Source organism: Lithobates pipiens, unplaced genomic scaffold (assembly GCF_037356315.1).
Source record: "Lithobates pipiens isolate NorthernLeopardFrog02 unplaced genomic scaffold, aLitPip1_a1.2 Scaffold_8, whole genome shotgun sequence".
In the NCBI taxonomy this organism is placed as follows: domain Eukaryota; kingdom Metazoa; phylum Chordata; class Amphibia; order Anura; family Ranidae; genus Lithobates; species Lithobates pipiens.
Window position 1 is genome coordinate 674,576,516 of NW_027507903.1, and position 23,744 is coordinate 674,600,259.

The following is a 23,744-nucleotide window of genomic DNA, read 5'->3' on the forward strand; positions in this document are numbered from 1 at the left end:
TTGCTAGAGATTACTGTTAAGTAATACTGCTCACTGATTGGTTTCTAGAGGTTACAGCACATCATCTCCTCACTGCAGGGGAGCATGATGCATATGAATGCCACCTTTATTTACATATCAATGCTGTCAGCCGCACCTATTTACTTAGTAATGCTGCCAATATTTACATATGAATGCCGGTTATTTACATGTAAATACAGGGTCTGCAGGTGAGTCATCTGTACACAACAATAGGGCAAAGCTGGGCAGCATTAGTACCATCAATTCACACTGATATCAGGACACAGCACAGGACTAAAACTTCAAGGGACAAGGGAATTTACATTGGGATAGTTGGCAAGTATGAGGCAGCTGCTTTGGGCCCCACAACAATGAAAGGGGCCAGGGCAGCTGCCCCTTTTGCCCTGCTTTAAAGGCGGCCCTGGGTCTATGCAGCATATTAAACTGGTGAAGATAAGTTGCAATCAGGTCTCCCCGGGATCTTATTGATATTGGAAACGGCAACTAATATTTCTGAGTCAACTTGGGAATATAAAAGAAAAGACCTTTCATAGAGCCTGCGGCGTGACGTCATCACGTTTTTTCCTTCCCAGGCGGTGGAGTGACGATTCGTATTGGAAGTAAAGAGAAGTAAATGGAAACTCTGCAGTCTTCCTTTCTGTATCTGATTGCTGCTCCCGACACACTATTATCATACTTGTCAGTGCAATTTATACATTTATTAAATCTTTATGAATATACACACTGCACTATGAAAGGTTTTTTCTTTCATATTTCCGAGTTGATTCAGAAATAATAGTTGCTGTTTGGGATGTCAGTCAGGTCCTGGGGAGACCAATCATTCCCGAGCTTGGTGACACCGTCCTGCCAGTCACCGCCTTCTGGTAAGACAGGCTACCTCACTTCTTGGGTGTCGATCTGACCGCACTACAATTTGTACGAAGATTTATGTCACGTTCTTCTTCCTGCAACTTATCTTCACCGGTTTAATACGCTGCATAGACCCACATGGACTTCATTGTGATGGGGACTCTGCCTTAGTTTTCTTTTTTTATACATTTTTTACCGATTCACAATTTCTTATATGAGTAAGTGATTAGTATTTTTTGTTTCAGTATTCTACATAGACCCACGTGGACTTTATTGTGATTGGGACTTTGCCTTAGTTTTTCTTCTTATCACAATTTTTTCACTGATTCACAATTTTATACAATGCAATTTATTAATATTGTTTGTATTATTAGCGCTGCACTTCTATTTTAATTTTACCTTATAGTTTTTTGTACTGAACTCATAGGTTCTGGCTGCTTCAGTTTATTTACATATTCATTTAATATAGTGCAGCATTAGCCTATTGGCTTCCTTTTTTATACATGCTCTGTAATGAAAATGGAAGGACGGACAACAAACATATGATGGAGATGAGATGATGGGGGTGAGATGGTGGGGATGAGATGGTGGGGGTGAGATGGTGGCAGGGGCGGGCTGGGCTGGGGGGCAGGGATGCATTTGCCCCCTGGGCTGCTCTGATATCTGTACAATTTGGCTGCTGTGTCGCAGGCTTAGAACTGCACATGCGCAGTCTGGAGCTGGCCGAGTGTGGCAGTTCGAGTGGCCGTCACAGCCGGAGTCAGTACTGCAAGCCAGCGATGAGTTCTGTCACAGACCTGACAGTGTTACAGAGCTTAGCCCCGCCCCTCCCTCCTCCACACCAATGTCTGTGAGAGGCTGGATCTGCTTTCTCTTTCCCCGCCCTCACTCCCGAGCAGCCCATGTGTTGTTGTTGAAGAGGATGTGGGGCGGGAAAGTTAAAACTGAGCAGTCGCTCTGCAGCCACAGCATTAAAAAAAAAAAAAAAACTCAAGTCAGCTTCCTGGGGCTGTCCATTGCATGACCAAGTAAGTGAGCTTCTCATCACCTCTTCTCCCTCCCTCTGCTCTGTCCCCCAAATCTCTCCCCCTTCTCTGCAGCTAAATAGTTCTATTTCTAGCAGCCTGTTCAGTACCTTGCCCTCATGGGTGTTATTATGTGGGCTCGTGCTGGCATAGTGCTAGTCTTCCTGAATGGTGCCCCTGGCCCTATAGACCCCTATTAGGCTGCACATTTTTACTGCATATTCTGAAAGTGCACACAGAGTCCTGCATGCTGCATCTTTGGTGCAATTCCAGAAAATGCAGCAAAAACACACAACCTAAAAAGTCTGAGGGACTGCGCCTAAGGAAAACCGCAGCACACCAGTGTGAGCCCAAAAGGATTTTACTCACAGCAGACATTGCCACTCCACTGAAAAGCGATCAATGCTCAGGTCACTTTTCAGAGGCATTTGACAGGCAGTTAAGGAGGTGATATCTAATTTCCTCCCTGCCTGTTTTAACCTCCTGAATGCCAGTCCCTCCAGGTAAGGGCACAGTTCACTTTGAACTTCACCATTACTCTCTGTAGATATTCAGTGTTCTCTCACCTTTTTGTTTGCACATCTAATACATAATCAGAGTTGTGGAAATAAAGTGGAGTTCAAAGTGAATTTCTACACCTAAGTGGAGCCCCCCTTCCAGAAGATTTGAGGATAAACCCAGAGACTGGTGGACTTAGGCCACCATACACACATATAAATTTCTGCTGAACTGGCAGAATTTCAATCTATGTATGAGCAGACGGCTTGTACAGAATTTGAAAGATCAACTGACTTCAGTACAACCAGCGTGTCTTTTTTTGTTTTCGATCACTGCTGGCTGCTATAGCTGCCAGCAGTGATCCCTGTATTCTGACGGCTCGGAAACACCCACACACGGCTCTTAGGCCCCTTTCACACGGGGCGGATCAGTAACGATCCGCCCCGTGATGATCCGCTCGCTCAGCGGGGATTGCTCTGTTGTCCCCGCTGAGCCGGCAGCGGACAGAGCGGTCTCCGCACACTGTGCGGGGACCACCCTGTCAGCTCTCCGCTCTCCTCTATGGGGATCGGATGCGCACGGACCGTCTGTCCGTGTTCATCGGATCTGCTCTGCAGACAGATAGAAAAATAGGATTTTCCTCCGTCTTTTGAAACTGTTGCGGAGGCAGAGGAAATCGGGTGTCTGCGGATCATCCGCAGACACCCGCTGTCCCATAGGGATGAATGTATGCCCGTATTTCATCCGCAAACGGATGGATGAAATACGGACATATCATCCGCATGTGTGAAAGGGGCCTAACAGAAGCTTGGTAATCAAATGCCAGGCTTCCCTAGCATTACACCTGTGCGGCTGCGACCAAGTCTGGGCACAAGCCAGCACAGGATCCTAGAGATGCAGGATAGTGGCTAGTAAGGGGAGAGCTGGGATACGACGTTAATTACATCGTATCCCTGCCACTCCTAAACCTGCTCCACAGCTGCACCAGGCCCACGTTGCCCTTAATCTGACCCTATGGGCTGGTGCACTGGCCTGTACAGAGAGAGAGAGAGAGAGAGAGAGAGACTTCTCAACATTGCTTCCACAGAGAAAATGCAATGTGAAGTGATTTCTCTCTCTCTCTGTGCCTGCAATGTGAAGTGATTTCTCTCTCTCTCTGTGCCTGCAATGTGAAGTGATTTCTCTCTCTCTCTGTGCCTGCAATGTGAAGTGATTTCTCTCTCTCTCTGTGCCTGCAATGTGAAGTGATTTCTCTCTCTCTCTGTGCCTGCAATGTGAAGTGATTTCTCTCTCTGTGTGGGCAATGTGAAGTGATTTCTCTCTCTGTGCGGGCAATGTGAAGTGATTTCTCTCTCTGTGCGGGCAATGTGAAGTGATTTCTCTCTGTGCGGGCAATGTGAAGTGATTTCTCTCTCTGTGCGGGCAATGTGAAGTGATTTCTCTCTCTCTCTGTGCGGGCAATGTGAAGTGATTTCTCTCTCTGTGCCTGCAATGTGAAGTAATTTCTCTCTCTGTGCCTGCAATGTGAAGTGATTTCTCTCTCTGTGCCTGCAATGTGAAGTGATTTCTCTCTCTGTGCGGGCAATGTGAAGTGATTTCTCTCTCTGTGCGGGCAATGTGAAGTGATTTCTCTCTCTGTGCGGGCAATGTGAAGTGATTTCTCTCTCTGTGCGGGCAATGTGAAGTGATTTCTCTCTCTCTCTGTGCGGGCAATGTGAAGTGATTTCTCTCTCTGTGCCTGCAATGTGAAGTAATTTCTCTCTCTGTGCCTGCAATGTGAAGTGATTTCTCTCTCTGTGCAGGCAATGTGAAGTGATTTCTCTCTCTGTGCGGGCAATGTGAAGCGATTTCTCTCTCTGTGTGGGCAATGTGAAGTGAATTCTCTCTCTGTGTGGGCAATGTGAAGTGATTTCTCTCTCTGTGTCTGCAATGTGAAGCGATTTCTCTCTCTGTGTGGGCAATGTGAAGCGATTTCTCTCTCTGTGTGGGCAATGTGAAGCGATTTCTCTCTCTCTGTGCCTGCAATGTGGAGCGATTTCTCTCTCTGTGCGGGCAATGTGAAGTGAATTCTCTCTCTGTGTGGGCAATGTGAAGTGATTTCTCTCTCTGTGTCTGCAATGTGGAGCGATTTCTCTGTGCGGGCAATGTGAAGCGATTTCTCTCTCTCTGTGCGGGCAATGTGGAGCGATTTCTCTCTGTGTGGGCAATGTGAAGCGATTTCTCTCTGTGCCTGCAATGTGGAGGGATTTCTCTCTCTCTGTGCCTGCAATGTGGAGCGATTTCTCTCTCTGTGTGGGCAATGTGGAGCGATTTCTCTCTCTGTGCGGGCAATGTGAAGTGATTTCTCTCTCTGTGCCTGCAATGTGGAGCGATTTCTCTCTCTGTGCGGGCAATGTGAAGTGAATTCTCTCTGTGTGGGCAATGTGGAGCGATTTCTCTCTCTGTGCCTGCAATGTGGAGCGATTTCTCTCTCTGTGCCTGCAATGTGGAGCGATTTCTCTCTCTATGCCTGCAATGTGGAGCGATTTCTCTCTCTGTGCGGGCAATGTGAAGCGATTTCTCTCTCTGTGTGGGCAATGTGAAGCGATTTCTCTCTCTGTGTGGGCAATGTGGAGCGATTTCTCTCTCTGTGCGGGCAATGTGAAGCGATTTCTCTCTCTGTGTGGGCAATGTGAAGTGAATTCTCTCTCTGTGTGGGCAATGTGAAGTGATTTCTCTCTCTGTGCCTGCAATGTGGAGCGATTTCTCTCTCTGTGCGGGCAATGTGAAGCGATTTCTCTCTCTCTGAGCGGGCAATGTGGAGCGATTTCTCTCTCTGTGCCTGCAATGTGAAGTGATTTCTCTCTCTGTCTGGGCAATGTGGAGGGATTTCTCTCTGTGTGGGCAATGTGAAGCGATTTCTCTCTGTGCCTGCAATGTGGAGGGATTTCTCTCTCTCTGTGCCTGCAATGTGGAGCGATTTCTCTCTCTGTGTGGGCAATGTGAAGTGATTTCTCTCTCTGTGTGGGCAATGTGAAGTGATTTCTCTCTCTGTGCGGGCAATGTGAAGTGATTTCTCTCTCTGTGTGGGCAATGTGAAGTGATTTCTCTCTGTGCGGGCAATGTGAAGTGATTTCTCTCTGTGCGGGCAATGTGAAGCGATTTCTCTCTCTGTGCGGGCAATGTGAAGCGATTTCTCTCTCTGTGCGGGCAATGTGAAATGATTTCTCTCTCTGTGCCTTCAATGTGGAGCGATTTCTCTCTCTGTGCCTGCAATGTGAAGCGATTTCTCTCTCTGTGTGGGCAATGTGAAGCGATTTCTCTCTCTGTGTGGGCAATGTGGAGCGATTTCTCTCTCTGTGCGGGCAATGTGAAGTGAATTCTCTCTCTGTGTGGGCAATGTGAAGTGATTTCTCTCTCTGTGCCTGCAATGTGGAGCGATTTCTCTCTCTGTGCGGGCAATGTGAAGCGATTTCTCTCTCTCTGAGCGGGCAATGTGGAGCGATTTCTCTCTCTGTGCCTGCAATGTGAAGTGATTTCTCTCTCTGTCTGGGCAATGTGGAGGGATTTCTCTCTGTGTGGGCAATGTGAAGCGATTTCTCTCTGTGCCTGCAATGTGGAGGGATTTCTCTCTCTCTGTGCCTGCAATGTGGAGCGATTTCTCTCTCTGTGTGGGCAATGTGAAGTGATTTCTCTCTCTGTGTGGGCAATGTGAAGTGATTTCTCTCTGTGCCGGCAATGTGAAGTGATTTCTCTCTGTGCGGGCAATGTGAAGCGATTTCTCTCTCTGTGCGGGCAATGTGAAATGATTTCTCTCTCTGTGCCTGCAATGTGGAGCGATTTCTCTCTCTGTGCCTGCAATGTGAAGCGATTTCTCTCTCTGTGCGGGCTATGTGAAGTGAATTCTCTCTCTGTGCCTGCAATGTGGATCGATTTCTCTCTCTGTGCCTGCAATGTGGAGCGATTTCTCTCTCTGTGCCTGCAATGTGGAGCGATTTCTCTCTCTGTGCGGGCAATGTGGAGCGATTTCTCTCTCTGTGCGGGCAATGTGGAGCGATTTCTCTCTCTGTGCGGGCAATGTGAAGCGATTTCTCTCTCTGTGCGGGCAATGTGAAGCGATTTCTCTCTCTGTGCGGGCAATGTGGAGCGATTTCTCTCTCTGTGCCTGCAATGTGGAGCGATTTCTCTCTCTGTGCCTGCAATGTGGAGCGATTTCTCTCTCTGTGCCTGCAATGTGGAGCGATTTCTCTCTCTGTGCGGGCAATGTGGAGCGATTTCTCTCTCTGTGCGGGCAATGTGGAGCGATTTCTCTCTCTGTGCGGGCAATGTGAAGCGATTTCTCTCTCTGTGCGGGCAATGTGGAGCGATTTCTCTCTCTGTGCCTGCAATGTGGAGCGATTTCTCTCTCTGTGCGGGCAATGTGGAGCGATTTCTCTCTCTGTGCGGGCAATGTGGAGCGATTTCTCTCTCTGTGCGGGCAATGTGAAGCGATTTCTCTCTCTGTGCGGGCAATGTGGAGCGATTTCTCTCTCTGTGCCTGCAATGTGGAGCGATTTCTCTCTCTGTGCGGGCAATGTGGAGCGATTTCTCTCTCTGTGCCTGCAATGTGGAGCGATTTCTCTCTCTGTGCAGGCAATGTGAAGCGATTTCTCTCTCTGTGCAGGCAATGTGGAGGGATTTCTCTCTCTGTGCCTGCAATGTGGAGCTAATTTGGTGGTTAAATCGGCCACTTGACTGGACTTGCCCCCCAGGCCTAAGGCTGCCAGCCCTCCCCTGGATGGTGGGGATGAGATGATGGGGATGAGATGATGGGGATGAGATGAAGGTGATGAGATGATGGAGGTGAGATGATGGGGGTGAGATGATGGGGGTGAGATGATGGTGGTGACATGATGGGGATGAGATGATGGGGGTGAGATGATGGGGGTGAGATGATGGGGGTGAGATGATGGGGGTGAGATGATGGGGGTGAGATGATGGGGGTGAGATGATGGGGGTGAGATGGCGGGGGGTGAGATGATGGGGGTGAGATGATGGGGGTGAGATGATGGGGGTGAGATGGTGGGGGATGAGATGATGGGGGTGAGATGGTGGGGGATGAGATGATGGGGGTGAGATGATGGGGGTGAGATGGTGGGGGATGAGATGATGGGGGTGAGATGGCGGGGGATGAGATGATGGGGGTGAGATGATGGGGGTGAGATGATGGGGGTGAGATGATGGGGGTGAGATGATGGGGGTGAGATGATGGGGGTGAGATGATGGGGATGAGATGATGGAGATGAGACGACGTTGGGAGGTCTTCTGACACCGGGGCTGCTCTGTAATGAAGATGGAAGGACGGGTGACAAACATTCTATACAATTTCTGTAGAGCCCATTGGAGGTCTCTGTAGTTATACAGATAATGAGAGAGATGATTGAGATTTCCTGTGCCAGTCACAGATTTCCCAGATGATGGAGAATTTATTCCTCATCCCAAGTTTTATCATTACAGATGGGGGATGGGAAAATCAGATCCACCAATAATAATCTTAGTCAGGTCCTATAATCTTCCACAAGGTTTTACCCCCATCCCCCCATCCCCCGAGGTCCATCCAATGTATCAGTATAACTGAGCCAATCAGATGTGTGTTCTCAGCCTGTACACATGACAGCCCAGCACACCCGGCATACAGTCTGCTATCCCAATGGTTGGATGGAGATGAGTGTGTGGCCCCTGCCATGGTGAGGGCCCCTCACTTTTCCATCATTTCTTACAGAGCTCAGTATGAGCCCCTCCCCCCTTCCATCATCACAGCGACATTTCCTCCTCTAACACTCTCATTTTATTCTTCTATGAAGGCGTAAAGGAGGCTGGGATGTATCTATAAAGAGATGAAGATAAGAAGATGGTGTGTGGGAGCCCCTCCCCCTCTCAGGTAATACACGGATCCTGATATGAAGAGAATGTCCGGAATGGATGATATCAGAGTAAAGTCACATCAACTCTCAGCTTTTATTTTCTCTTTCTGATCCTTAAATATAGAATTCCAGTAATAGTAATCTTTCTCTTCTTTTCCTCTTCTAAATGGCGTCATTTCTGCTCAGTATTGCCCACTTCCTGTGTTGCTGTGTGACCGGTGCCCCCTTCACAGTACTGATCTGATAGGGGCACCCACGCATGCGCGCTCCCATCTATTGTACTACAAAACTGCGGTGACACACTGTCTGCACTGCACATCAGATCACCACTACAGCCCCGCCTCCATTGTCAACTGATTGGAGCCCCGCCTCCTCTCTATGAGTGACAGCGCCCCCCGCATTTTCAGAGCTGCATGTGGATTGGCTCCTGGATGATGTTCTGTGACAACGGCACAAGGACCAAACATTACAACAAACTTTATTCATACAAGACACTGTCCTGTTGTGTCAAAGTTTACTGACAATACATTTTACTGACTCAATTTTCATTGGAAAAAAGGGTTTATTTTAACCATCAACTCCAATCATTGTGTGTCACCCCCCCAGGAAGATTCTGTGTAACCCCCCGGGGATATTCTGTGTGACCCCCAGGAAGATTCTGTGTCCCCCAGGAACATTCTGTGTCACCCCCTCCCAGTTTATTGTGTGTTACCCCTACCAGGGCATTGTGTGTCACCCATCCCACTGCAGAGCATTACATGTCACCTATCCCCATAGGCATGCACAGGGGGTGTGCCAGGTGTGCCTGGGCACAATCTAATCACACTTTGAAGTGCCGATTCACCCTACTGCCTAGGCTTTTCCCCATATTGTGCTCCCCCATCCCATTGCAGAGTATGACATGTCACTCATCCCATTGCAGCATATTACGTGTCACCCATCCCACTGCAGAGTATTACATGTAGTCCCTAGTAATGGTTCGAACACCCTCTTGTTTGGTTCACAGCAGAATTTTTAAGCATCACAAAAGTTTGGACCTGAATGGCAAACCCCATTGTAGTTTATGGGACCCGAACTGCAAAAATCAAAAGTCCCTATTTTGAAGGCTTATATGCAATTAATTGGCCATAAAGACGGTATGGGGGCCTGAGTACTGCCCCGGGGGACATCAATGAAAAACATTTTTTTTAAAACAATCTTCTTTAACCATTTCCGGACCACCACACGCCCATATAAGTCCTCACTTTGAAGAGGGATATCATTGTTATGCAGCAGCGAGCTGAATGTGATGCAAATTTAGCCGTACAAATCTGAATGTCTTTTTTTTTTTTTTTTTTTTTTAAAGACAATTTTATTGAACAGAAATAGTAGGCACAAAAGTATAAATGCGGAAACGTACAAAAAAAAAATCCCCAACAATTGGAGAGATAAGATGTCAACAAACGTACAAATAACACATCAAATACAACAAGCAATGAGTTTGATAGGGCTATGCATATAGAAAGACCCTAGTCGGGGGGGGGGGGTGAGTAGGCATTAAGAAGGGCATAAGAGGGGTTTGGAATTGTCCGCAACTTGAAGCCAGAAAGATAGCTGTCTTAGTCAGGTAAGGGAATCCATCTGGGGGATACAGGCTGGGTCCAAGGAGCGAAGAGGTGGATCCAAACCAAAAAGAGTCCAGGGGTAGCTGATAGGACAAGTCAGGTAATGAGTTTCTTAGGTCGTATCGTGCGGTATCTAGATAGAGCGGCCTGGGTAGGGTCTGCTTTGGTAGAGTGTTGGGGGTTCGCAACCGTGAGATATAGCGGTAGGTGTGTGTGCCTAGGTCGAAACATCTAGGATTAGGAGTCTTACAGGGGAGGGGGGGGCAAAAGGGAGAGGGTGTAGAAGAGAAGAGAGAGAAAGTGGTAGAAAGGAGAGGGGAGGAGAAGGAGGGTAATGGGGACTAGAGGCAGACGGGGGGAACAAAGGTACAGGGTAGATCGGAACTGTCTGGGGTCCCCTTTCCCAAGGCCCCCCGAAGCATATAGAATGAAATGTAGGACAACTTCTTGTTTGCTTTTGTAGTTCGGCGACCTCAAGATTAGCAGGTACCAGGGTAAAGAAGTCTGAGTAGAAAGCCTGCGATGGAAAATGCCAAATGCAAATCGTGAAACGTAATGAATGTAAAAAATGTAAAATGTAAAATGTCCCCCTCATCACACATCCAAGTAATCGGCAGTGGTCTGGAAGTGTTTCCAACAGGCCCATTTTGTGCTAAATTTGGAAGGGGTGTCTCTGGATATATGAATCAGTTCTTCCATTTCAGCTATTTTGTTGATTCTGGAGAACCACTCTTTCAGGGAGGGAATTTCGGAGGTGCCCCAATGAATAGGTATGCACTGTTTGGCTGCGTTGAGCATGTGCATAGCTAGAGAGCCATGGTAAGTTCGTCTCGGTAGAGACGAAAGGTGGAGAAGGCATTGGGCTGGGGTTGGGTCAATGGTATAGGTGGTAATTTGGGAGACGAGACTGCACACTTCTCTCCAGAAATTATGTATCGAGGGGCAGGACCACCAAATGTGAAGTGGTGTACCCCTGTCTTGGTTGCACCTCCAGCAGGTGTCAGAGGCGTTGGGGGCAAATTTGCAGAGTAGAGAGGGTGTACGGTACCAACGGGATTGTATTTTATATCCGTTTTCTTGGGTGCTAACATTCAGTGATCCCTTATGAATGGTTTGAAAAATGGCGTCCCACTGTTCATCACTTATTGATAAGGCAAGGTCTTCCTCCCAACGTTTGCATGCTAAGGTGGAGCCGGGACGCTCCCCATCAAAAAGCAAGGTATGGGTAAGTGCAATGAGATGTCTTTGGGGGGTGGATTGGGTGCACAGGATTTCGAACGGAGTAAGTGCCCTAGAGCATTGCGAATTTGTGTCTAGTGATCGTAGGTAATGAGCGATCAATAGGTAGGTCCAAGGAGGGATGGGTGGTTTATCCATGTTATTAGCGATGGTCGAGGCTGGGATGAGTGACCCTTTCTCAAAAAAGTGGCAAGCGTTCAATGTGTCTCCTGGCCAGTTGTCAGTCAAGAAGTCTGGGGATATGCCAGGCGGAAAGTCTGGGTTGCATTTAATCGGGGTTAGGGGTCCCGGAATTGACGAGACTTTCGTGTGGGAACAGATGTGTTGGAAGCATTTCAGTGTCGGGTGTATAAGGGGGTGGAGGTTGGCCGTGATGGGTACATGAGACGGTTTCATCCAAGACAAGGAGGCGAGTGGGCGAGAGGAGAAGGAAGCCTCTAGAGAGACCCATTCTTTGTAGGGGTCGCGAACATTCCAGTCAACTATTCTAGTTAAATGGACTGCCCTATAATAGTTGAGTATGTTTGGGAAGCCCAGACCCCCAAGGAGCTTAGGGCGTGATAGGGTCCGGAGGGAAATTCTAGGCGTTCGGCCTCCCCACAAGAACTTCGAACAGATGGAGTTGTATGTTTTAAAGAACATTTGGGGAACTTGTATAGGGACCGTTTGGAGAATATATAGTAAGCAAGGCAGGACATTCATCTTGAGGACCGCAATTCTGCCGAACCAAGAGAGAGATTGTTTGTTCCAACGTTTAAGATCGTCCGTAATAGTTTGGAGGGTGGGGAGGTGGTTTTTAGCATATAGGTCAGTTAACTTTCTAGAAATTTGTGTGCCCAGGTAGGTAATGGAGTCGCTCTTCCAGCAGAAGGGGAAGTTCGCTTCACATTGTGCTTGGATCTCCTCAGGTAGAGAGATGTTCAGGGCGTAAGACTTGGAAAAGTTGATTTTAAGGTTAGAGATGGCTTGAAATTTCTTAAACTCTGACAAAACAATTGGGAGCGTAGTGATAGGGTTCGTGAGGAACATCAATATGTCGTCTGCGAATGCCGCATATTTACATTCTTTAAGTGGGGTAAGGATGCCCTTAATATCATTGTTTAGTGAAAGGGTTTGGAGGAGGGGTTCTAGGGTTAGAATGAATAGGATCGGGGAAAGGGGGCAACCCTGCCTCGTACCGTTTCTGATGGGGAAGGCGTCTGACAGAGTACCATTGACCCGGACCCTTGCAGAAGGGGTAGAGTATAGAGACATGATCATGGACATCATGTGAGGTCCAAGGCCCAGGTTGTGGAGCACTGTTTCCATGTAGTCCCACGCTACTCTGTCAAACGCCTTCTCCGCATCAAGAGACAGGAAGAAGGCCTGCTGTTCAGTTTGTGTTATGTGGTGGATATTAATGGATTTCAGGGTGTTGTCCCTGGCTTCACGTCCGGGAACAAAACCTACCTGGTCCGGGGAAATGAGGGTTGGAATGAATGGAAGGAGTCTGTTGGCTAATATTTTGGCAAAAAGTTTGACGTCTACATTGAGTAGGGAAATCGGTCTGTAACTGCTCGTGATTGTTGGGTCCTTATCTGGTTTGGGTATAACGGTGATATGGGCCTCTAAGATTCCTTGGGGGAGGGATTTGGATGTTGGGACAGAATTGAAGGCCTTAAGAAAGGGGGACTGAAGTGTCTCAGCAAATAGTATGTAATATGCTGAAGTCAGGCCGTCGGGTCCAGGACTCTTGCCTGGTTTCATTTGTTTGACAGCTTGAAGCCATTCCGCCGCAGAAATTGGTGTTTCCAACGACTGGAGGGCGTCAGGGGAAACTTTTTGAAGAGGAAGCCTGGAAAGGTACGTATGAAAGTCGTGTAGACGTTTTTGGGGGTCTGGAGGGCGCGGGCAGTCGGAGTTGAGGTTATATAGGGAGGTATAATAGCGCTCGAATTCCCGTGCTATTTCTGCATTCGTTTCAAGGGTGGAGCCGGTAGGAGAGTGGATACGGTGTACCGTCTGTTTGGCCTTTTTTGATTTAAGCATGCGCGCCAGTAAGCGGCCTGATTTGTTAGCATGTTCATAAAAGAAATTCTGTGAGAGGGCAAAGGATTTCCTCGTCTGGTAGCCTAATATGTCTTGGATCTGGGTGCGGGTATCTATTAGTTCGGAATGGGTGTTCTCTGCTAGTGTTCTCTTGTGTTTTGTTTCAAGGGATCTGAGTTTCGCAAATAGGGTTGTCAATGTGGCTGCTCTTTCTTTCTTGCGGGCAGAGGCAAGGGAGATAAATTTGCCTCTAACCACGCATTTATGTGCCTCCCATTGCGTGAGGGGGGAAACGTCTGGGGTGTCATTGTCTAAGAAATAGTGTGATAGACAGTCTCTAATTTCCTTAACTCTAAGTTCGTCTGTTAGGATATTTGCATCTAGTCTCCATATAGAGGTTCGTTCAAGCTTTTCAGGAAAAGTAAATAGCGCCGTGATAGGGTGATGGTCAGAGATCGTCATGGGTTCTATAGAGGCTTTGGTTAAATGGTGTAAATCCTGCTGGGAGACCATGAGGTAGTCGATCCGTGAGTACCTGTTGTGAGGGGCAGAGTAGAAGGTGAAATCTTTATCTCTAGGGTGAAGCGTTCGCCACACGTCATGTAATAATAGTTGATGAAGGCTTTTCTTGATCTGTTTGAGTGCACGGAACGGTAAGCTGGAGGACCCGGAGGACGTGTCCAGCAGGGGGTCTAAGGGGGCATTAAAGTCACCTCCAAGAATCAGCATCCCTTCAGAGAAAGAGCTAAGTTGGTGTAATATATTCCGAAAAAAGGTTACTTGGGAGGTGTTAGGGCTGTATATGTTTGCTAGCGTAATCTTCCTCTTTTTAAATGTACCCTTGAGAAATAAGAATCTGCCGTTCGCATCTGCTAGAGTGTCCATAATCTGGAAGTCAAAGTGTTTGGAGAGAAGTATGGAGACTCCTTTGCTTTTAGAGGTGGGACATGTTGCGTGAAATTCCACTGGGAAGGTGTGATTGGACAATTTGGGGGTAGATTTAGAACAAAAATGGGTCTCCTGCAGGAAAACAACATCTGCTTTCAGTTTCTGCATCATCAATCGTGTCTGATGACGTTTCTCCGGAGTGTTTAATCCCTTTGCGTTTAGGGAGACAAGCTTCAAGGACAAGTTTGTTACGTGTTGCGAAGAGGGGGACATTTCGTCAGAGGTCGGAGGCAAAAGTTGTGTACAATGCTTGGAAAGAGGAGGCCCTGGGAAGGGGGAAAAGCAGCAAGAGAAGGAGAAAGAGGAAAGAGAAGAGGGGGGGAAGAAAGGCGGCTAGAGACTGGTATACAGAAGAGAGGATCAGGTATGTGGAGAGGTAGGTAGAGGGGATAGGGAATGAGACCGGTGGTTGGGTTGAACCAGCAACCCTCGGAGTACCGATAAGGGCACCGGTTGGGTCAACACTGACTACCGGCGTCTGTTGTTTGGGGGTGGCGGACGGAGTTACACGAGTTGTAAAGGGGTCCCGTCACTGCGAGACTGAAATGAGTGAGTGGAGGCAAGTAAGGGTGGTACATAGCCCGAGTTCTAAGGGGAGCCAACAGCAATAGCTTAGAGAAATGATAATAGAGATCTGAAAAGGGTGTGGTACGGGTCGGTGATCATTGGTGTAGTCCTAGAATCCGGGGGTTAAGATGGGCATGGCGAGTGTCTAGTCAGGGTGGCACAAGGCACATTCCGGGTGAATGACAGTGGCTTAGGGGGTTCGTCGTCGGATATGTTGTAGGCCTAGGGAGGGTTACGAAAAGGGTAGCAGTCATGATCTGTAGGTGAAAGGACGGGTGTAGTCCGGGTGGGGTGTCTCGGGGATATCTAGGTCCCTAGGTCTGGCTAGAGAGAGAGGAAGGCTGGATACGTCAGGAGGGTAAGCATGTGGACAATGCATGTGGAGTCAGATATAGGTATAGGCCTGGTATAGGTCGAAAAGGTCAGGGGCAGCGAAACAGGGTGGAGTCCGTGGAGGGAATGCTTCAGGACATAGTATATAGGCGAAAAGCAATCTTAATCTTAAAACCATTAGACAAAAAATGATCCAGAGCAGAAATACAAGATGGCACAATAGAATGCTCTAACATGTGAAACAGAGATGAGAGCAGGCACAAAAGGTAACAGTAAGTAACAGTAAATAACATGAAATGCCATATCTGGGAGACATAATAAAATCATACAACAACATCAGTAGGTACTTGCCACAACTGGAGCCGGGAGTGGCAGGGTAGCCAATCGAAAACTAACTAGGCAGCAGGCGCAGTGTGGAAGAAGGGTCCTATATATGGGGGCTGTCCCTACTCGAGACGTTGGGGGAGTTAGGTTATCTAGTCAGGCTACGGCGTTGCTGCCGCAAGGGAATTCTTCCCAGGTGAGAAGGTGTGACCCTTCCTCAGTCACCACCCCCTCTCCTTGGCCCCCCCTCACGAATAACGTGAGGATGGGGCCATGGAAGTGTGTTCCTCCCCCCCCCCCACCCCCTAATACTCATGGATATCACCTGTCCCTGTTCACAGTATTTGGGAGTGGTACTAGCGCTTTCCCTCTATCGCGTAAAGTGAGATACAGGCGTTTCATGCCCCAATGTGTAACGCTGGGTACCAGGTGCAAAATAAGTAGTAATCAAATATGTGCAAATGCCCCGTGGGGCTAAAGGTTGTTCTTACCCGACACCACACTCCCGACTCCTTAGTAGACAATAATGCGGCATGGATCAAGTCATGAGCGAGCTGTAGAGTCTATATGCATATAAATACAAAGATAAACCAGAGAGGTAATCAAGGGAGGGAGAGGAAGAGGCGGTGGGGGGGGTTGAGGGGAGAAGGGCGAGGGAGGGGGGGAGAAGGGCGAGGGGGGAGAGGAGCTGGACGAGAAGGCTGCAACCTGGGTCAAGCATGGAATGTCAGAGGTAGGTCAGGACGTGCTATGATAGCCATACCAGGACTGCGACGGGCGAGATAGTAAGGGGGAGAGGACCAACGTCTAAGGCAGCCCGGTGTACACCTCAGTTATACAGGACACTGTAGAAAGTTCCTGGTAAGGGTGGGTGTGGAGAGCCATGAGATAAAAAGTCACAGGGCAGCAATATCGGGTTCATAGAGTATGTACGAGTGGGCTTTCCCAGCCAGTGAGGAGATAAGCTTTCGCAGGGAGGAAATGAGTATGGTGATCTTCCCGATGCTCAAACAAGGGCAGCAATGGAGAGTCTCAAGGGGACTGCACGGTGTAGAAGCGGCTCCGGCTGGTGTTCGTGCTGGGTGGGTAGAATCGGCAAGTACCGTTGTCTCCAGGAAGGGGCGAGCTCTGTTTCAGCAAAGAGGCCGCAAAATGACGGCCCGCATTCGTAACAACAGGTGCCAAGCAGTGAACAGAGCTACAGAAATGTACCTTAATTATGTCGGGGTCTGCGATGAGCAGGTGAAGCCGTGGGACTGCCATTTCTCGGTGGGGTGGCATTCCTCTGTGGAGGGCGGTGAAGAGGAGGTTGGTGCATGGGCCTGTGACGTCTGCCAAGGGCGTAGTTGCCTGCTTCATCTACACCCTCCATTGAAGTCGCCCTGTGAAGTGTAGGAAATCTGAAGTCACTGTACCAGTCTGGTAGGTCCACGTGGGGCAGGTCTAGAGCAGCACAGAAATGGTCGAGATCTTCCGGAACTCTCAAATTTTCCGTGTGACCTTGATGGGAAACAGAAAGGCAAAAGGGATACTTCCAGCGATAAGGGATGGCCCTGTTCCTCAAAATTTCCAGTAACGGTCGGAGTTCCCTTCTGCGTTGGAGTGTGATGTTAGACAGGTCCTGGAATATTTTAATATTCACTCCTCTGTGTACGATTTGGTTTCTATCTCTGGCCTTGCGAAGAATTTCCTCTTTCAAGGGGAAGTCTGTCAAGCAACAGACAACATCTCTCGGGGGGTCAGTGTCGCGGCCCCTGGGGCGTAGAGCCCTGTGAATACGCTCAAATACAATGGGATTGTCCGGGGGTCTTTCGAGTAGGTCATTAAATATATTAACTACCCGCTGGGTTAGAAGAGTAGGGTCCAGGGATTCAGGAATACCTCGCACTCGTAGGTTTCGACGTCTCCCCCGGTTGTCAAGGTCCTCCATGTGCCTGTTAACGTCTCTGAGGTGGATGGCATGAGACTCAGTGAGCTGTTGTAATTGGCAGAGGGAGGAATCATGGCGGGCCTGTGTCGCTTCAATATCCTCTACTCGCAGCGTCATAGATTGGATATCAGTCCGAAGATCTGATATGGCTGCAGAAAGGGTATGTTTAATGTCAGCTGCGACACTGCGCAGATCCTCTAGGCTGATCGGTGGCTGCTCTCTGGCGTCCGGTTCGGGCCTAGCGCGGATCGGGCTCCTGCTGTGGGATCGCGGCCTACTCGAGGCCGCGGCTCGGGTACCGCCAGTAGGCCGGGACCGGAATATCTCCGGGATTTGTCTGGCGGGGGGAGCGTCGGGCTCCGGTGGCGACCGGGATCGTGCCGCTGACATGATATAGTGGCGAGGGGCTCAAAATGAGTGGGAATGACCACCGCAAACTTGCCTGGTTGTCTGTAGCAGGGTCTCTTGGACGGGAGCTCCGGATTCAAGCGGCCATCTCGGAACAGCGCCAAGCCACGCCCCCCCCCAAATCTGAATGTCTGTATTTGCATGTCCCTGACATCACATGTGATTTGCATAGATGTCGCTCAGCGCACTGAGCGCAGCACTGTGTAAACCCGGCCTAAATCACAGAGCACACAATCATTCTGTATATTACAATGAGCTGTGTATGTAGGAGCCAGCAGCATGACTCCTGAATCTATGAATGACTCCTTCTAGAGAGCTCACAATGAGTCTCTATGGAATCACAAGAAAATAATAACTGAAAGATGGACTCAACTTCCCAGTAATAAAGTTTCAAAAATCTTGTTTTTAAATTTGAACTTAAAATTGGAGCAGATGATAATGTTTTTCAATGTTCAGGTCAGGATCCCTTTAACCTTTATTTTTCATGTTTTTGGTGTGCAGAATGAGGTATAATTTGTATTTTTGGTTATGTTAATATTTTTATATAATTCAAGGTATCTGTTTTTTTTTTTTTGCTGTATTGCAGTTTATAGAATAGTTCTTGCAGCAAAATAAAGTTACTTTACATTGAATATGCTGACTGTACTGACTGAGGGTATCACAGGACTGAAGTTATGATCCTTAATCGTAGTTTGGAGGAAATGAGTTGTGAGTCCATTCAGTGATTCAAATCATTTCACTGAACTGATCCAAATAATTCAAATCACTAAAATGAATCTTTCTGCCCAAGTCTAAATCCCACAGAGGCAATACCTGGGTGGATATTTACAATCCTTCTTGGTCCCCGTTCTTAAGCAACTTCCTGGTCACATCACTTCCGGTTTTCTGGTTTACATAATTTCCAGAGCTCGGCCAGCCCCGATCCTCTCCCCGGTCATTGGCACAGTCCTGCCTCCCCCTTGCTGATAGCTGTCAGCTGGAAGCAATTTTGCCACCACCCACACTCCATCTGGGATACCTGGAAGATGGATTCGGAGGAGGTACACACCATGGCTGTGATGTGAGACTCATCTTGCTTGTCAATGGTAAGATGAGCCCTCTCCCATCCCTCCAGATCCTACAGAATCCATTTGGATCCTTGATCTGGGTGATGTGAGTAGCCTCAAGGATCCCTCCTTCCTCCTCCCCTGGTAATTATAACAGACTCCCCTACATATATATTTATACACCATAACTCATGAAGGTCTCCATTCAGTAGTCCAATTACATGTGGAAACACTGGAAGGAGACGTACACACACACAGGGAACCAGGTGAGAATCCCCATGCTGGGACAAATTGTACTATGACATCACTCTTTGATCTAATAGACCCCCCTTTTTTCCAATTACTGTTCAGTAGGTCCTATAATGCCATCCATTGGGATTAAGACTGAAACCCAAGGGTGGCTTGGCTCATACCCACAGTCATTCAACCTATCTTCTTTTACAAATATATACATATATATTTTTGAACTTCTCAGATCATACACTGGCTTCCCTGTTAGTGTAAGGCAAGACCCTACAATATTCACTTCACAGTTCCTTCCCTTTTTTGCTTTCACTTTTATTTTTTTGCCATTCTAACATTAATCGTATGACCACCATTACATCGAAGTCTGTTGTTCTTCCCCGGTGAGGATTCAGAGGTCATACCCACATCAGGCTCCCTTCCTATTGGACTAACTGCAGTATTGACATTACTCAGGTGAAATAACAATATACTAATATAACCTTGCACCACAGGTTTTAATTGATCTATTTGTCCCTCTGCTCTTTTCTTGGTTCGCACATTGTTTTAAATCCAAAGTAATCTATGCAAAAATATACAATCTAATATATCCTATATAACAATTGCATACATGTATTAGTTTGCCTATCCCTATAAATTAGCTAGTCTATAAGAGTCTGATCAGCACAATAATATAACAAACACATCTGCTTAGTAAGCAATGTTACATTTATTTCCCAAGAAAATAGGAATATACTAAACAGCAGAATTAGGAAACCAACCTACAAGTATTAAAATATTTTACAATATTACAAAGCTTACAATCAGAACACAATACAAGAATATACTTATCACATCCTCTAGAAAAGACTCTTTAGCTGGTCTTCAGATGTTGAAAGAGAGAGCTCTCAGTTTGAAACAGCCCTTTTTACAATCACACCTCATCCAAACCCCTCCCATTGCCAGCCCACCTCGATTTTGGACGAATCAGAATATCCCTGGGGCGTTCCTCAACAGGTTATATTACTCAGATTGCTACAGCAATTTTTATTGTGACTGCGACATTATGGTGGACACATCGGACACTTTTGACACATTTTTTGGGACCATTGGCATTAATACAGCGACCAATGCGATTAAAATTAACACTAGGGGCAGTGAAGGGGTTAATGTGTGTCCTAGTTTGTGTTCTAACTGAAGGGGGATTGGACTGTGCAGAAAAAACTAACAGATCCCTGTTCATACTCTGTATGAACAGACAATCTGTCAGTTTCTCCCCCCAGAGAACTGAAAATGTTTACACACACCGTTCTGGGTTCTCCGTGTGCCCCGAGTGATCGCGGGAGCCCGGTGGTGATTGAGACCGCCGGGCACTTGCATTGGCTCGGGGAGCGAGCAGGAGCCCCCTGGTTGCCATTTATGTTACTAACGTAACATAACAGCGATAAGTGCAGCCAAGCCACGTTGCCGCAGTACAACTGTGGCGGCTGGTTGGCAAGTGGTTAAGTAATTATGAATGTTTGTTTTATACATTTCTTAAATTTTCTGCTTCTGTATTGATTAAAATGTGTATCTATATTTATTTATAACCTTGTTAATATTTTATTCATTGGCTATTATAATATTTGTTACAAGGTACTTACAAAATCCCACTCCACCTTACCTTTGTTATTGATTTTTGCATGTATAGAACCTGCTGCAGCAAAGCTGACATTTATAAACAAAAAAAAATCACATTTAAATTGTTCTTTCCTGCAAGCTTTCTTTCATGAGTGTCCGCAGGTAGGGGCAAGGGGGGTCAAGTGCACCCCTTGGAATTGATGATCAGATCTTAAATTCAGCACAGTTCGTCACTATCGGGCTTCCTGCCCGCTCCTTTCCTTCCCTATTGGCCATAACTGTACATGTTTGCAAAGATTGGCAGCCCCATTTTCCACAGGGAGGAGGCTACAGCTCGATCAAGAGATTGATAGACTGCAGCCTGGAAAAAATCTGAGGGAGAGAGTGCTACAGGACAAAGAATGAGGAGTGTGTAGGAAGCCAGAGAGACCAAGGTACAGACATGCTACACTACTGACCAGAGTCGCCCCCGGGGGACCCGGAGTGATCGATCATCCAGCCAGAAGGATCACTGCTGTAGTTTAGCTGGGTCTGGTAAGAGGGCCTGTTGGTCATTATACATTACTTATCCTAGGGACTGTACTAAGTCTGCAGTCTCTGACCATGATAATGACATTGTTGGAAAGGGGCGGTAAATGCATGACCCTAAAATGATGCCCCCCCTGAAAAAAGTTCTGTGGACGCCCATGCTTTCTTTATTTTATAAATAATGTCTGGGGGGCCGGTCTGTATGATGAGGCCACAATGTAGTGCACTGGGAACAAGAAAAAGTGTAAAGTAAAAGTAAAACGGAATGATATACACATCACATTCACATATATATGTATTGATAAAACATTTCATGGAATGAATACAATGTAATATCTCGGTGTAATTGTACAATTATCTCTTGTAGATGGACAGAGATTTGTCTGGTGATTGTGTCCCGGTGTTGAGTTTGCTGGACCTCTTCCATGTATAGAGGATCTCCTCACCGACACCTCGGATTTCTCTGAGGGTCTTCTACTCTTCATGGATATAATTGTCGCCTCCCATTGTGAATTCCCTCTTCTCCCCTCTGTAGGATTCCACACTTTCCAATATTATCAATACTTACTATGATGATGATGAGGATCCGACTCATTATTAGGACTCATTTTATGGCGGGAAAAAAGTTTCTCATTGATAAAAGCTGACTGGAACAATCACTAATACAGACAAAGAGACCTCATCTTTTTCTTACTGCTGTCCTACTACTCTCCATTCTCCATACTCCTCTCCCTCCTCCATTCTCCTCTCCATCCTCCATACTACTCTCCATCCTCCATACTACTCTCCATCCTCCATACTACTCTCCATCCTCCATACAACTCTCCATCCTCCATACAACTCTCCATCCTCCATACTCCTCTTCATCCTCTCTCCTCTCCATCCTCCATACTCCTCTCCATTCTCCATATTGCTCTTCATTCTCCAAACTGCTCTCCATCCTCCATACTGCTTTCCATCCTCCTCTCCATCCTCCATCCTCCTCTCCATCCTCCATACTACACTCCATCCTCCATACTCCTCTCCATCCTCCATACTCCTCCCCATCCTCCATACTACTCTGCATACTCCTCTCCCTCCTCCATACTACTCTATACTCGTCTCCATATCCCTCTCCATCCTCCATACTCCTCTTCCTGCACTCTCCTATTATTGCATTTTCTTTTTCCTACATTGTGTCTCTCTCTCTCCTCTCCTCTCCTTGGATGTAATAAAGTGATGCGGCTCTATATAACATATATGGCATTCCCGGCTCCCAGTGTCTCTCTCTGCAATGTCTTTCTCCATGTTGCTGACATTATCTTGTATTAGAACAGAACCCGATCCATCGGCAATCCCAAGGAGAGACGGACATCTCATAGCCGGCTCTCTGCTGCCTTATATCAGAGTTTTTCTTCCACAACCAGAACTTTATCCCCCTGAATGACAAGCTTAGCCAAGTCACCCCATTTCTAGAAGTTCATCTTTACTTCTGCCAACTCCCCCATCTCTGCTCTGCATGACTCTCTGCCAAGACTGCTCCTAAGATTTCATTGTGCCGAGTCCGTTCAGCCGCTTCGCCTTTCACTGACAACTTGCTGCAATTTTTATTGTATCCTCTAAATGGATTTATCCACCGATTGTTCTGATTACATTTCATGTCTGATATATTGTATATGAGGATCATGTATTATTCCCCAGAGGATTTCATGTCATGGGTCGTTACCCAAAGGGACACGATTATCCCGATTGATTATTGGGCTACCAATATTATTACCTAGTTATTGGAAGATGTTATTCTCTATAGATTTACCCCATTGAGGGTTTTCACTCATCAATAAAGTTTTGTATTTTATTAGCCTTATTCTGTGATTATTACCAACTTCTTCTCAGCTTGTTCTCCACAGCCGATACCCTCTCACCTCTCCTCCCTTCCCCCTCTCCCTTCTCTCAACACTCCCCTCCCCCTCTCACCTCTCCCTTCCACCTCTCTCTCCTCCCCCTTCCCCCTCTCTCTCCTCCCCCTTCCCCCTCTCTCCCTTCCCCATCTCTCCTCTTCCTTCCCCCGCCTCTCCCCCTATCTAACCTCTCCCTTCCCCCTCTCATACCTCTCTCTTCTCTCCCTCCTCTCCCTTCCCCCCTCTCGCCTCTCCCTTCCCCCTCTCTCACCTCTCCCTTCTCTCTCTCTTTACTCTCACATCTCACTTCCCCCTCTCTGCATTCTTTCCTTTCCTTGCACTCTCCCTGCCCTCTCTCTATATTTACCACATAATATGTTCCTTCCATATACTGTTTGTAAATATGCATGTATTTTACGGTACACATTTTATGTCATGTTTCCTATATATTAGCCCCACATTAGATGCACAGAATGCAGGGGTTGCAGGTGGAGCATTGAGGGCACCTAGTGGTAGGTGAAGAAATTACAACCCAGTCCAATCACAACTTGCTATGGCTAGAAAGAAGGTAGGTGCAGGCAGGAGAAGCAGGAATCTCCTTTTCACCCTACTTTTCACCCTTCTATGGAAATATGAGTCTGTCAGAGCTGCAGCCAATGCTATAGGTAGGAATAGGGAAGAGATGTCTGTACTGTGTGCAGTTGGATTAAGAGACTGACATATATCATACACAAGGTGGAGGGGATGGTATTGCATGAGGTGGGGTATCCTCAGGTCAAGGGAATGATATTAGGT

At 47.3% G+C, this 23,744-nt stretch overlaps 1 protein-coding gene across 1 annotated transcript in view; it reads left to right on the plus strand.

The window, feature by feature from the left end:
- The window catches only part of LOC143962520 (ribonuclease inhibitor-like), a 157,827-nt gene extending 134,912 nt beyond the window's left edge, over positions 1-22,915 (plus strand). The window contains exons 5-6 of the mRNA XM_077471794.1: positions 8,216-8,292; positions 21,440-22,915. Coding sequence (XP_077327920.1) covers positions 8,216-8,252 — 37 coding nt within the window. The 3' untranslated portion in view covers positions 8,253-8,292; positions 21,440-22,915. The remainder of the gene's footprint in view (positions 1-8,215; positions 8,293-21,439) is intronic.
- The last annotated feature ends 829 nt before the right edge of the window (positions 22,916-23,744 follow it).